Raw genomic sequence first — 15,735 nt, 5'->3', positions numbered from 1 at the left:
AAAAAAAAAAAAAAAAAAAAAAAAAAAAAAAAAGAATGTGCATAAGTGTGAATAATAAATGTTTATATTTTCCAAATTCCTCTTTAAAATGTTATGCTATAAAACACAATAAAAATAGAAAATGATATAACTGAGTTTATGTGCCCACTATTCACATTTTCAGTTATGGAAATTTTACAATTTTTTTCCATTGATTCCGTGAATATTGATTGAACATCTCCTGTGATCCAGGCACTGTTCTGTCTCAGTGTTGAGATCTTGTAATGAATGAGCAAAGTGGACGCAAATTCTTCCTTTACACGGGGAGGCAGACAATAACAAATAAGTATTTCTGCAGTATGTTAAATAGTGGTAAGTTGCAAGACAAGTATAGTAGGAAACAGGAATAGGGAATAGGGTGAGAAGAGGCTACACTTTGAAATCAGGTGGTCAGGAAAGGCCTCACCAAGGTGATAGTACAATAGAGACATGAAGGAAGTGAGAGTGAGCCATGTAGATACCTCAGGAAGGAGATTTCTAGGTAGAGGGATCAGCCAGTATTAAGGCCCTTTAAAATGGGATTATGGAATGAGTGAGAGTTACGGTAGTAGGAAAGGACGTGGAGGTGATCATATGGAAGAAGGATTGTACAGATCACTCAGGACATTGAAGATCATTGTAAGGACTATGGCTTCTTCTCTGCACAAAATGGGGAGCCATTGGGTAGTTTTGAGTAGAAGAGTAGCTGTCTCCTATTTTGGAAGAATAATTCTGGTTGATAACTGTGATAACCCTGTAGTGGGACAAGTGTGGAAACATGAGGTCCAGATAGAAAACTGTTGCAGTAATCCCAGCAAGAGATGGAACTGGCCTAAACTGTGGAGTAGCAGATTTTAGGACTATTTTGGCATTAGATCTAATGAAATTTTTTGATGAGTTAGATGTGGGGTATGAGAATTCAGAAGAAACCTAGTGTGGCCCCAAGGTTTTTGGCCAGAACAGCTGGAAGGATGAAATTGCCATCAACTAATATGGGGTAGGCTGCTGATGGGTAGATATCTGGGGTGGGGAGAGAAGTTCAGTTGGACAGGTTAAGTTTGAGAGATTTATTAGATACACAGCAGAGATGTTAAGCAGTGGGCTATATGAGTCTGGATTTTGGGAGAGAAGTCTGGTCTGGATCTATGAATTTGGAAAACAATGTGGGTTGTCTCAGAAGACAAGTGAAAAAATGTTTCAAGGATGAAACTGTGTCATATGCTATTGTTAGGTTAAATAAGATGGGGACTGAAGATTGAGCATTGACTGACTCAGAGTTCACCTTAGGAAAGAGAATACCAGTAGCCTTATTGTCATCCACCTATGCAGACAACTTGTGGTTTTCTGTTAAAAGGAATAGTGAAATTCTGTGAAGAGCATAGCAGAGGATGAAGTGAGGTCAAAAGAGGGTTTTTTTCCCTAAGATGGGAGAAATTACAGATGTCATACACTAGTTAGAATAGTCCTGAAAAGGAAGTGGGGTAGATATACTAATATCTACCACCCAAACCCTGATATCTACCTCCTATAATAATACAGCAGATAAAGTGGGAAATTGCTGGAACACTGTCCTTGAGGATAACAGCAGACGCATACGTGAGTTTGTGCGTGATCATGCTACTAGTGCTTAATGAGTAGCATGGTCAGTTCGTGCTTAGAAACTGAGGAAAGTTGAGTTACTAGGCACACATGGTTGGAGGTTAAGTGGTATGTACTGGCAGCTTATAAAAGGTCTTCTGTTTTCTCACTGAGTGTGAGGAAGGGAATGGACACATCGAGATTTTAGGAGAAAGGAGATAATGTAAAATAACCAACTAACAATGTGGAAGAGTGAACAGATTAGGGAAATGAATGTGTTTGTGGAGTACTGTTAAGACCCACATGAGATTCCTGATCATGAAATTAAAGTGAAATTGGCTGGCCTCATGCCTATTATCCCAGCACTTTGGGAGGCTGAGGTAGGAGGATCGCTTGAGCCCAGGAACTTGAGACTAGTCTGGGCAACACAGTGAGACCTTGTTCCCATAAAAAAATAAAAAAATTAGCTGAGCATGGTAGCACGTGCCTGTATTCCTAGCTACTTGGGAGGCTGAGCTGGGAGGATCGCTTGAATCTGGGAGGCGGGGAGGGTGCAGTGAGCCAAGATCCTGCCGCTGCACTCCAGCCTGGGTGACAGAATGAAACCCTGTCTCAAATGAGTGAGTGAGTGAATGAATGAATGAATGAATGAATGAATGAATGAATGAAATTGGCCAACCTGATTATACGGTTTTCTCCAACAACGTGTAGCTGCACTGGTACAGATAAGAGTATGTGGTGGATTAAATTTAATTGTGTTTTAGTACCCTTACTTCATGTGTGTGTATCCATTAACAATATATATTATGTATGTTTTTTACGTGTACGTATATGACATATTCTATTGCAAATTGTTTTTTATTTGACCTATTCTTGAAATTTATCCAAGTTGATAAATGGGATGTTTCATTTATTTTAACTGTTGTATAATAATCCTTTATATTAGTTATCCAGTCTATCTTTTCTCCTACTGAGGTACATTTTGGTTTCTCTATGTTTTCTCTATCACAGTGTTGCATTTTTCCCCAGATGTTATTGATTTGTTGGAATTCTTTAAGTATTATAGATACCAACCCTTTATAACTAAATGTTTTGTAAATTTCTTTTCTAAAATTTTAACTTGTTTTTAATTTTGTTTAATGATATTTTTTGCCATTTAGCATTTTAATATCCAATGTACTAATCTTTTCTTTTAAGGCTTATTTTTTTAATTAAAAAACATTTTAATTGTGGTTAAAAAAACACAAAACAAAAATTACTATCTTAACTGTTTGTAAATGTATGGTTCAGCAGCTTTAATAATGCTCATTTTGTTGTATAACAGATCTCTAGCACTTTTTCATCTTGCAAAATTGAAACTCTATACCTTTTCCCCCTTCTCCAACCCCTGGCAGCCACCATTCTACTTTCTATTTCTATGAGTTGGACTACTTACAATATCCCATGTCAGTGGAGTTGTACAGTATTTATTTTATTTTTGTGACTATTTCACTTAGCATAGTGTTCTCAAGGTTCATCCATGCTTATAGCATGTGACAAGATTTCCTTCTTTATTAAGGCTGAATAATATTCCATGGTATTTATATGCCACATTTTGTTTATTCATTTACCTGCTGATGGACATTTGGGTTGCTCCCACCCCTTGGCTATTGTGAATAATACAGTGAATGTGGTTGTGCAAATATTTCTTCAAGAGCCTGCATTCAATTCTTTTGGATATATACCCACTAGGGGGACTGCTAGATCATATGGTAATTCCACTTTTAATTTTTTGAGGAACATTCATACTATTTTCCATAGCAGCTGCACCATTTTACATTCTCACCAGCAGTGCTAAAAGGTTCCAGATTCTCCATATCTTTGCCAACACTTGCTATTTTGGTGTTTTTGTTTTTATAGTGGCTATCCTAATGAGTGTAAGTTGAAATCTCATTGTTACTCTGATTTGCGTTTATCTCTAATCATTAGTTATGTTGAGCATCTTTTCATATGCTGTTAACCATTTGTATGTTTTCTTTGGAGAAATGTCTGTTAGAGTCCTTTGCTCATTTTAAAATCAGGTTATTTGTGGGTTTTGTTGTTTTTTGGTGTTCTTTATATATTCTAGATGTTAACTCCTTATCAGATACATGATTTGCAAATATTTTCTCCCATTCTGCAGGTTGCCTTTCATTCTGTTTCCTTTGATTTTCAGAAGTTTTTAAGTTTGATATAGTCCTATTTGTCTGTTTTTGCTTTTGTTGCCTGTGCTTTTGGTGTCATATCTAAGAAATCATTGCCAGATCCAATGTCATGAAGCTTTTCCCATGTATTTTCTTCTAGGAGTTTTACAATTTTAGGTCTTACATTTAGGGTATAAAATCAGGTGGAATTACTTTATATTTTTAATACAGATAACCCAATTACCTTTAAGTATTTGTTGACTAGTCAGTTAATCTTTTCCTTGCTTATTTGAAATGCAACTTCTGTCATATAACTAAGTTCCCATGCATACTTATGAGTCTGTTTTTAGGCTCTTCACTGAATTCCATTTGTCTGTTTGCCTCACCCTGCATCAGAACCAAAATATCTTAAAACATCTGGCTGGCCGGGGGTGGTGGCTCACACCTGTAATCTCAGCACTTTGGGAGGCTGAGGCAGGGAGGATCACTTGAGGCCAGGAGTTCAAGACCAGCCTGGGCAATATAACAAGACTTCATCTCTACAAAATATTTTAAAAATTAGCTGAGTGTGTTGGTGCATGCCTTTAGTCCCAGCTACTCGGGAAACTGAGGCAGGAGGTTCACTTGAACCCCGGAATTTGAGGTTGCAATGAGCTGCGATCATGCACTGCACTCCAACGTAGACAACAGAGCAAGACTTTATCTCAAAACAGAAAGGAAAAAAAAAAAAAAGCCTGTCACTTTATAGTTAAGTCTTGATTCTGAAAAGGTGAGGTCTTTTTCCTCTTCACCCTCACCCTACCTCCCTCTCCTTTCCCCTGACCTTCCTCCTCCCTCTTCACTGTCTATTCTTTGCTTTTTGTGTTCCTCCACATGAATTGTGGGATCTAATATGTAAATTAATTTGGAAGGAACAAAATTTTTGGATATTGACCTCTCCAATCAATGAATTTGCATCAGTGAATGTTCAAATCTTCCTGTTTATTTAGTTGTTTTTTCTTTCAAAAAATTTTGTACTATTATCTGTAATATTTTATACATATATTATTAGACTTATTTCTATTTATACTTTTTGTTTCAATCGTAAAAATTATCTTTAAAAACTGGAATATTTATGTTTTTCTTGCCAGAGCATAGGAATGTTGTTGACCTTATACATAAAACGTTGAATTCTTATTAGGTGCACAAATTTAGATTGACTTGGATTTTTGTGTAGATGACTACATTGAAAAGAAAAAAGTCAGAACCACTATTTGTAAGTAATAATGGCTTTGTTTCTTTTCATTTCTCACACTTTTTAGTTTCTGTGTGTTTGGGGATGATTATTTTGTTTGAGTTTGGCTTGGTTTTATTGCTTTGTCTACCAAGTTTTATACGTATATATATTTTTTACATTAAAGAACATGTGTTTTAGTCATTTAGTATGGTATTTGCTGTAGGTTTTTGGTAGGTAAATTATATTTTTAGTATCTAAGAGTTTATTGTTATAGGGAAATTCTTACGGTTTTTCTCTTTAACCACATAATGATGTGAATTATATGAATAGATTTTTGTTTTCCCTTCAGTGTTAGACCATCTTTCAATTCCTGGAACAAACTTAACTTTCCATGATGTATATTTTTTATACATTGCTGGATTTTATTTGCTAATATTTTACTTAGGATTTTATTTTCTAAGTTGACCTATAATTTTCCTGTATAAAATTGCATTTGTCACATTTTAGTATCAAGGTTGTCCTAGCACCATGAAATGGATTTGGAATGGTTTATGTAAGATAAAGATACATTTCCACTAAAGGTTTGTGTGGATTCACTTTCAAATCTGCTAGTGTGTTTTTTTCCTTTTTTTTTTTTTTCTTTTTTTCATTTTAAGTGAGTACAAGTAGCTTTTCAAATACTGATTTAATGTTTAAAATACTTACAAGTATATTTAGAGTTTTTATTTCTTCTTAAATGTTACATTTTTATAGAAAATTGTATTATCTTTTTAAATTCTTTGACATCAGTTTCTTCAGAATTTCCTTACTTTTAAAAACCTCTGTAACTATAGTAATGTTTTCTTTTAAATTACTGATATTATTCATTTGTTACTTTTCTTGATCCTTTATTAGACGTGTCCCTTTTATTAGTCTTTTGTAAGAAAGAGCTTATGTCAAGCCTTCCATTTTTTTTGCTTTCTTTGATGGAGTTTATTATTTTGTACATTTTACTTTCTATAAACTTCTTTCATATTCTTTTTCTAAGCTTTTAATTTGGACATCTAGCTCACTAATATTTAATCTTTTTAAAATAAAGCTGTGAATTTTAAAAAATAGCTCTAGCTGCATCCGACAAGTTCTTATGTATAGTATTTTTATTGTTATTCTAATATTCATTGTCACCTTTTCTTTGAGTGGTGTCTCATACCTGTATCCAAGCACTTTAAGAGTTTGAGGCGGGTGGATCACTTGAGCTCAGGAGCTTGAGACCAGCCTGGACAACATAGCGAAACTGCGTCTCTCTACAAAAAGTACAAAAATTAGCCAGGCGTGGTATCATGAGCCCAGCTACTTGGGAGGCTGAGGCAGGAGGATCACTTGAGCCTGGGAGGTCAAAACTACAGTGAGCTGTGATCACACCACTACACTCCAGCCTGGATGACAGAATGAGACCTTGTCTCCAAAAAAACAAGAAAGAAAATAAAAAAGATATATGCCTGAAAGACTGTGTTTGTGTTCTCTAATTGATAGAGGATTTTGTATATTTTCATGAGTATCATTCAAATCTTGAATATCTTTACTAATATTGTTCCTTCTTGATCTGTCGGTTTATAAGAAACATATGTTAAAATACCCAGGATGATTGTGGATTTGTCCATTTCTCCTTGAAGATATCTCCATTTTTATTTTATATATTTTTAAGGCTTTTCACAAATTTTTGAGGATATTCAAGCTTGGAATAGAGTTATTTCCCTAGTGAAGTGTTCCTTTTATTATTTTGTAATGTACATAATTTTAATAAGTCTTTTGCTTTAAAGTTCATTTCTCCTATTAATAAAGATACTCCAGCTTTCTGTTGGTTAGTGCTGTCTGATACGACTTTTTCCATCTCTTTCGATCTTTCTTTGTCATTATGTTTTAGGTGTGCCTTTTGTAAATAACATATAGCTGGATTTTATTTTTTGATCAAGAGTTTCTGTCTTTTAACTGGTGCGTTATGATACCTGTATATTATGATTACTGATATATTTTTATTTCTCTTTTTTTGCTTTGTGTTTCTCTTTGCTTCTGTTTTCCTTTTTTCCTGTCTTCTATTTAAATGACTAAGATCTTTTTATTTCATGTCCGCCTAATGGTCTAGAAGTCATGTATATTCTATTTCTATTCTTTTAGTAGTTATTACCCTGATTTTATTTGCTCATTTATTTTTATACACAAGGCATTTCTGTAATATTACCCTGATTTTAAACTTGCGCTCTGACTTAACAGAATCTGAAATTATCCATTATCTGTCAGACAATCATGACCACTACAAGAACATTAGAATGCTTCAACTTCAATTATTTGTCTAATTTTTATATTATTTAGTATTTTAGTCCTACCTGCTGAATTTCCACAAGTTAATCATTACTGTGTAGTTATTACTTTTATAAATTCAATGCTTGTTTATATTTACTTACACATTTGTTTTCTCTGCTTATTCTTGCTTCTTGCATCTGAGTTTTTTCTTTCACGTTCAGTTTATTTCTTTCTAAAATACATACTTTAGATTTCTTTTCAGCAAAGATCAATGATTAATAAATTCTGTCTTTATCTTAAAATGCTTTATTTTGCCCTGCATATTAACTGATAACTTAGCTGCTGGGTATAAATAGATCTAGGAATGGACCTGTGAGATATACATATAGAGAGATATGTAGATATAGATACAGATACACACACATACATGCACATACATACATATATATGTCTCTCTTTTTATTGTAAAATAAAACAGATTAAAAAACAAAATAAATGTATGGCTCAGCGAATTATTATAAGGCAGCACCCTTGTAACCACCACTCAAGTGAAGAAATAGAATGTGGCCACTCAGGAATATATTTTTGTTTAATCTGCTTAGGACTTTTGCAACATTCTGGGTAATTTTCTCAAATTTACTAAGTCTTTAGTAAATTTTACTAAGTCTTTTTTTTTTTTTTTTTTTGAGACAGAGTCTCACTCTGTGGCCCAGGCTGGAGTTCAATGGTGTGATCTCTGCTCACTGCAACCTCCACTTCCCAGGTTCAAGCAGTTCTGCCTCAGCTTCATGAGTAGCTGGGACTACAGGCATGTGCCACCATGCATTTTTAGTAGAGACAGGGTTTGAGCTATGTTGACCAGGCTGTTCTCAAACTCCTGACCTCAAGTGATCTGCTCACCTTGGCCTCCCAGAGTATTGGGATTACAGATGTGAACCACCATGCCCAGCAATTTTACTAAGTCTTGAGAAAATTATCCAAAATGTTGCAAAAGTATCCTCTAATGTACTGTCTTTCTTTAGCTGTGTCTAATACATTTAGTCTGCCTTTTTTATTGCCTCATTTCTCTATTTGCACAGCTCTATTTAATTCTTTTTCTTTCTTTCTTTTTTTTTTTTTTTTTTTTTATTCAGGGTCTCATTCTTTCGCCCAGACTGGAGTGCAGTGGTGCGATCATGGCTCACTGCAGCCTCGATCTCCTGCTCTCAGGTGATCCTCTCGCCTCAGTCTCCCAGGTAGCTGGGACTACAGGCATGAGCCACTATGCCCTGCAAATTTAAAAAAAAATTTTTTATAGAAACAGAGTGTCGCCATCTTGCCCAGGCTGTCTTCTTTTGTGTCTTTTATCTTTTACAGCATGCTGGTCATTTACAGATTGTTTTTCTGCTGTTTCAAGTAATCCTTCTGTTTGTTGTGTCTGTGGAGTCTAGTTCACTTACTTAGTAATACCAAGACATCAGGGCTTTATAGGAATTCTGGTCAGGCTAAGTTGTGAGAATATCTCTGGTTCTATCATGTGTCCCGGGGTGTCACCATGTTTGGCCAGATTTTCCTACTTCTCCATACCATGCGGAAGAGTAAATTCAGATCTCAAATCTAAGAAGCATAAACCTAGGCATTTAAGATCACAGGAGGAACTTTGTTCAACTAGGGTCTAGACAGAAACAAATGAGTGCTAGCAGGTGAATTAATTTTTCTGTAGTTTGTTTTCACCGAGGTTTAGCTTTCGTTGGTTTCAAGGTTTATGCAAGAGTGGTAATTCTAGACCATCTCATTTGAGCTGACAGCCTCATCTTTTATCCTCACAGGGTATTAAAACTCAAGTTTCTGGATTGCTGAGACCTGTAACAACTCACCTTTCCTCCCTTTGTGTAGCCACAGCACTAGGTCATATGCCTACCTCTCTGGTTTTCTGTACCCACTTCCTGGCTGGCACCCAGGAATTCCCCTTTCTTTCTTGTGAGCCTGGTCTTTAGCGGTTACCAATGGAATATGTAATCCTTTTTAAAAATAAAACATTTCTAGATATTTGTGTGGAGATTTGCCAACATTAAGAGTCTTTCTAAATATGGGATGAGAAAAAAAAACTGTTTTCATTGGTGATTTTACACCAGAATTTATCTGTCACAGGTAGATATGATTAGGACAAAACACTGGCAAATAAAAGCTAGGAATTAATTCATCAAAGTCTTTATTGAGAAATACTTGAGTCTGGCATTTGAGTTGCTATTGGGATTCCTCCTTAGAAGGAAACCAGCTTTTTATCCAGTGTTATGGAATCTTTTTCTCTAAGGAGCAGTGAAACCTCCTTGATTGGCTAATCACTTAAAACACATGAGTATTCCATATTATCTGCTAGTATGTTGCACACATCCCACTCCTGCTATTTTTGTTCATAATCAAGTAAATTTTCATTCACAATTTTTTTTAACTGTGATAACTAATGTTGCTTATAGTATGGGCATAAATGTCAAATAGGTTGTCTCCTTGAGAAAATTGTTACTTGAAAAAAGTATTGTATTTTAAACAAATAATAAACCATAAGCATAGTAGAATTGCTACCTTGAAGTCTTTCCTGCTCCTCTCAGAAACTCTGGAATATGTTTTATGGTGCATCCTTCCCCTGTCAAATCTCATCAGTTTGTCTTCTTGGTACAATTATTTTAAGGCATTATGCATCTTCGTAGGCAAATAAATACAAATTCAAAAGTTACAATTGGTGATATTTTTACAAATAGAAGATAAACTCTTAGGAAGTTTAGGCAGAGACCTAAAAGTTAGAACCCAGAGGGAATAACACAGGAGGAAGCAAATATAGATTTAGAACTATAAGATGGGTAAGATGGCAAGGGTTTAAAATAATTGAGAGAATTAAGAAATGTTTGTCTTTGTTTACTACTATTCTCAGTGATTGGAACTTCTCAACACTTAAGCCTTAATTTTTCTATCTTCTGGAATTTCTATCAAATAAATAATTATTTTTTAATGTATACCCTATCAACTCCTCCCCCAAAGCACCAGATAAGCTAAAATGAATTATAAGAGAGGCCAAAAATTACATGGAAAAGGAAGAAGAAATATCTTATAAGCACTTAACTTGGGGTGGTTGTGAGCTTCCTCTAAGTTGAGATAATAAATGAGCTACGTAATTGCATCATTGATCATCTAAAAAATAACTTTTTAGGCTAACTTTCAGGCATGATATATTAGCCCTTTTGAATTTTTAAAATTCTATAATAAACATCTACCTTTAAGAAATGATCTTTTTTTTAAGACGATTTTGTTTACCATCGTTAAACATAACATTAGCATTGTCAAACCGACACAAGATGGTAAGGTAGAAAAAAAAATTTTTATCCTTTTTTTATCTTTGGGTTTACTATCCCCCTTCTTAGAATTTGGTCTTTCCTCCCTCTTCAGGTTTCCCAGTGTTTTCTCAGTCTTGCCTAATAAAGTCATTCATACTAATGTGTTAGACAGTTCATGTTGCCTTACTAGGACTATTTGCATTCTTAAAAAAAAAAGATTAAATCAACAACTGAAGTATACACACATACAAAAAGTGAACAAGAATGAATGAATGGATTCATGGAAAGGATGGATGGATGGATAGATGATGGTACCATTTCATGCATGAGAAGTCTTTCTGATGGGATAACATATACCCAGAACTCATATTAAGTAGACGGTGGTCTGTTCCAGTGAAGAGAGGGTCTGTCAGGTAGATTCTACCAGTACTTTGCCACTATAGTGTATCTCAACCACTAACATGTATTATCAACTTTCTTCTTTTGTCACTTGTCATACTAGCTTGAAATCAAATCCCTTTTTTGTTTGTTTGTTCAAGACTGAAAGAGCATATTCCTTTTGTGGAACTATTGAATACATGGCACCAGATATTGTCAGAGGGGGAGATTCAGGACATGACAAGGTATGTTCTATTTTTGATGCTTCTTTATATATTTCTATAAAATGTACTATAAGAATCCTAATTAACAACTTAGGTCATCTCTTCAACAGAGCCGTCTTTCTGGTGTTGATTGTCTTACCATCCTTTTTTTCTCTTTTGCTTTGTATTCCTGAACACATTATGATATCTAGTATTTTGGAGGAAAAAGATAATAGAAAGGTTAGGACATTCTAGATTTCCCTTTTAAAGGTTTTATTGGTGAGAATTGTGTTTTATTTTATAGAGTAACAGTCTTATTAAAGTTGAGAGCTTAAAACTAATCAAATAATTTTTATTTTATTTCCATTGAGAGAGCCTATTTCTTAGAGTACAAACTGTGAGTCCATTCTTTTAAAAAATTATGGGCCTGTAATCCCAGCACTTTGGGAGACCAAGGTGGGTGGATCACCTGAGGTTAGGAGTTTGAGTCCAGCCTGACCCAACATGGTGAAACCCCATATCTGCTAAAAATACAAAAAATTAGCCTGGCGTGGTGGTGAGTGCCTGTAATTTCAGCTACTCGGAAGGCTGAGGCAGGAGAATGTTTGAACCCTGGAGGCAGAGGTTGCAGTGAGCAGAAATTGCGCCATTGCACTCCAGCCTGGGCAACAAGAGTGAGACAGCGACTCAAAAAAAAATTGCTTACTTATTTTTGCATGAGACCGTGGCCTTTTAGGATGCAACTGAACCACAGTGCAATACAGAAGTGTCACTGCATGTAAAACTGCACATTGTTCCTGTTTGAGTCGTGATGAATGGTTTTGGACAGTATTTATTGGCATTTTTAATTTCTGCTAGAAAAACATTCGGAAACATAGTCATCTGTATCACCTTTAGTTAATATTTGCTTTTTAAGCTGTCACTGAGAGGTCAATGAAAAGGGAATCAGTGATATTTTCTTATTCCCAGTTTCTGCCTTTAACTTTCCAGAGACACTGGAGACTTGATTATCTTCCCAACAGAAATAAATATTTTAACAACCCTAGGAGAAAGAAAAAATCCTGAGTTCTAGATAGTTTGTTTGTTTTCCTAAACCCTCTAAAAAGCTCAATTTTTTTGGCCTTCTCTCTTCCGTTTGTATGTGCAAAATGAAGATTCTAGAAGAAACTTTCTAAGTAATTATGTTACAAAATCTAGGTCGTGGATTTTTTTCTGTATTAAAGGGTACACATTTGCTCATTTTTTTAACACTTCTGTTTTATTAATAGCTTTATCCAAATAAGGTATTCTATTTTTTGTTCCGCATCTTTCCTTCTCCTTCATTCCCTTTCAGAGTCCCACATATGCAGTTCAGATATCTGGCTGTGGAGAATCTCTGGTCTCCTTCCTGATGACTAATCATATATTTAAAAGCACGTTCTTCAAGTTTGTGTGGTATTGGTTTTGGGACCCAGGGCTAAGAATCTGATTATTGATCTCTTGTCATTTGAAGAACGTGGTTTTGAATCCAACAGCAAAACATTCTGAGGGTTCTGACTCAAATGGCAGTCAAACTGCTTGTATAAATAGAAGAGTTTAATTGCTGGTTTAGTTTGCTTCTTGATATTCTTTGAAGCTGTTGGGGAATTTGGTAGGAATTTATACCTGTTAATTTGAAAATTATCTTCAAAGACCTAATGGAACTTATTTTCACATAAGAAAATCTTGTATTACTCCTAGAATTTCTACCTACCTAAGGTGCAGAATATAGCTAGTCAATAAATATTTTTTCCCACACCTGGAACAACCTGACAGTTATTAAATGAGATAATGTATGCAAAGTGATCATCATAGCACCTGGCGTGGGGAAGATATTCAGTAAATACTTTTGCTCTCATGATTTTAGTTTTCCTAATGTGTTTTGTATGTCAGCATTCTGTATTTTCTTAGTAGCTCTAAGCCCATACATTTTGTCACCTCTCTGAAACTTAAGCCCCGGAAATTCAAAGCAAATAGTTTGAAATTTTAACATCTAGCTAATATTTCTCATTGGTGTACACTCATGTGTTCAACAGTTATTAAAATTCTGATTTGCCTAATTACAAAAGAAGTAATTTTCAATACATCAAGATTCTTTAGGCCAGGCTTGGTGGCTCACGCCTGTAATCCCAGCACTTTGGGAGGCTGAGGCGGGCGGATTGCTTGACCCCAAGAGCTTGAGACCAGCCTCGGCAACGTAGTGAGACCCTGTCTCAAATAAAATAAAATAGAATAAAATATTCTTTAAATTATGTATCATTTGCTATGTTCTCAGTTCAGGTAACTGCATTTATAAATAGGTTTCCAAATTAGAACACATTTTATTTTATATTATTTTAGATCTTCCCATCAGTGAAGACTCTGAGGTTTATGTGTGATAGGTTCTAGAAGAAAAATTGATTTAGGCAGTTAGGAAAAAATAACATACCGTTGGATGTGGTATTTTTTTTTCATTTTTTGTTCTTTGATTTTTGGACATTTCATAAGGCTCACTGGAACTGAATACTTTAGTTCCCTATCATAAGCCCAAAGAAATATCACCTACTTAAAATTTTAAAAATTTATATCAAGTTTAAATTTTTTTAATTAATCAAGGTAAATGGTTACTAGTTTAAGAAATAACATGCTTTCTGTGCTGAGGATACTTGAATATTTGTTCTCTAGATGTCTTTCTTGCATGTGCTAATTTAATACTCCTTACATAGAAGGAGGTGTACAAAATCATTTTTTAAAACATTTTCCTAATAGATAGCTTTCTTCATTTTTTTCTTTCTTATAAAATATTTTAGTTGATAATTCTATAAAATGAAATTATTGTTGTTTTATAGGCAGTTGATTGGTGGAGTTTAGGTGTTCTAATGTATGAATTACTAACTGGAGCATCTCCTTTCACTGTTGATGGAGAAAAAAATTCCCAAGCTGAGATATCTAGGTAAGATTTGACAAAATAAAATAAATGCATTGTTTTCTCAAAGGAACTGATCACATTTCTGCAGTTAGGCTGATGTAAACAATAATTTTTTTAAATGAGGATAGACAAAGTGATGTTTATGTGGTAAATTTTCTTTTCTATCATATAGCATATAGATATGTTACCTTTATATTTCTTTATACTGATTGTATGTGTCCAGTTGAATCTGAAGTTTAACTTATCATCTGTAGTGTCATGATTTTGGTGTGCCCCAGAGCACTTAGAATATTGTCTTACACTTAGTAGATACGTCATATATTGAGAAGTTTATTTAATGGATACTTTTTTCTCCACTGTGTATGTAATTTATTTATTTGTGACTTTAACATGAAGAAACAGTAATGGCATTTTTGAACTCATGAATGTAGGCTCAACAGAAACAAATACCACAAAATTATCCTCTTGTAGGTCTCAGAGCATTATTCTCTTATTTTCCTTCATAGCAGCTATCACAGTTGCAGTGTTACATTTTTGTTTATAATTATTTGATTAATGTCTCTCTGTCACACTAGATTGTAAGCTCTGTGAGAGTAAGGGACATGTCTGGCTTTGATTCTCAGTACTTGCTATATAGAACTCCATAAATATTTGAGGGATAAAATGGGTTAATGAACAAATAAGTAAATAGTGACCAACATTATACTAATTACTAGTTATGTTTTTGTCCTGTTTTTACTTGAATTTTATAACTTTGAGAACAGATTTGGCATTAAAAATTAAAAATTGAGATTCCACTTCCAAAGAAGATGGAATAACAGGGACCAGATTTACTTTCCTGCCTGAAACAATTTTAACAATGGGCAAAATACATGAAACAACAGATTTGAAGACATTGGACATCTGGAAGTGAAGGACAATGATCTTTGAGAGGCGGAAAAATAAATGAGGTGAGCCCTGTGATTGCCCCAGCTTACTGCCTTGAGAGCATTTCCAGGCTGCAAAACCCAGACGCAGTTGAGGAGGTGGAACTGAGAGTCCAAGAAGATCAAGACAGCTAGAGTTTGCAGGCCAGAGTGTGGGAGACAAGAGTGGCACCCAGAGGGAAGTCCAGAGATGTGCAGAGGTATTCAGTTGAGTATTGGTAAGCACACAGTGAGGGAACTATTCCATATAGTTAAGATGTTATTTCTTGCCAAATTGAACTGTAGATTCAATACGGTCACATTTCCAGCAGGCATTTTTTTTTCTTTAGAAATTGACCACCTGGGTCTAAAATTCATTATGAAAATGCAGAGGACCTAGAATAGCCAAATTAGCTTTGAAGAAATAGAAGTCTTGAAATAAACTTTGTTCTAACTTACAGTAATTAAGACATTGTGGTTTTGGTGTCAAGACAGACAGATGATCAGTGGCAAATGATTTTTGACAAAGATGCAAAGTCACTTCTGTAAAGATAGTTTTGAACAAATGGTGCTGGAACCACTGGCTGTCCAGATGGAAAAAAGTGAACTTCAAGAAATACTTCATACCATATAGAAAAATTAACTCAAAATGGATTATAGACCTAAATGTAAAAGCTAAAACTATAAAACTTCTGGAAGGAAACATAAAGGAAAAACATTGTGAGCTTGGTTTAGGTAAAGATTTCTTAGATATGACACAA

The 15,735-nt window shown here is 34.7% G+C and overlaps 1 protein-coding gene across 11 annotated transcripts in view; it reads left to right on the top strand.

The window, feature by feature from the left end:
• Positions 1-15,735, top strand: part of RPS6KA5 (ribosomal protein S6 kinase A5) — a 202,467-nt gene that overhangs the window by 137,764 nt on the left and 48,968 nt on the right. For 7 of the 11 annotated variants that reach the window (XM_025391178.1, XM_025391179.1, XM_025391175.1 and 4 more), the window contains 2 exons: positions 11,102-11,185; positions 13,990-14,093. In XM_025391178.1, coding sequence (XP_025246963.1) covers positions 11,102-11,185; positions 13,990-14,093 — 188 coding nt within the window. Of the gene's footprint in view, positions 1-11,064; positions 11,186-13,989; positions 14,094-14,833; positions 15,020-15,735 lie in introns of all 11 variants that reach the window. The other 4 variants (XM_025391185.1, XM_025391182.1, XM_025391176.1 and 1 more) reach the window with 4 other exon arrangements.

This window comes from Theropithecus gelada, chromosome 7b (assembly GCF_003255815.1).
Source record: "Theropithecus gelada isolate Dixy chromosome 7b, Tgel_1.0, whole genome shotgun sequence".
In the NCBI taxonomy this organism is placed as follows: Eukaryota; Metazoa; Chordata; class Mammalia; order Primates; family Cercopithecidae; genus Theropithecus; species Theropithecus gelada.
Note: the sequence above shows the minus strand (reverse complement) of the source record. Positions and strands in the feature narration are given on the sequence as shown.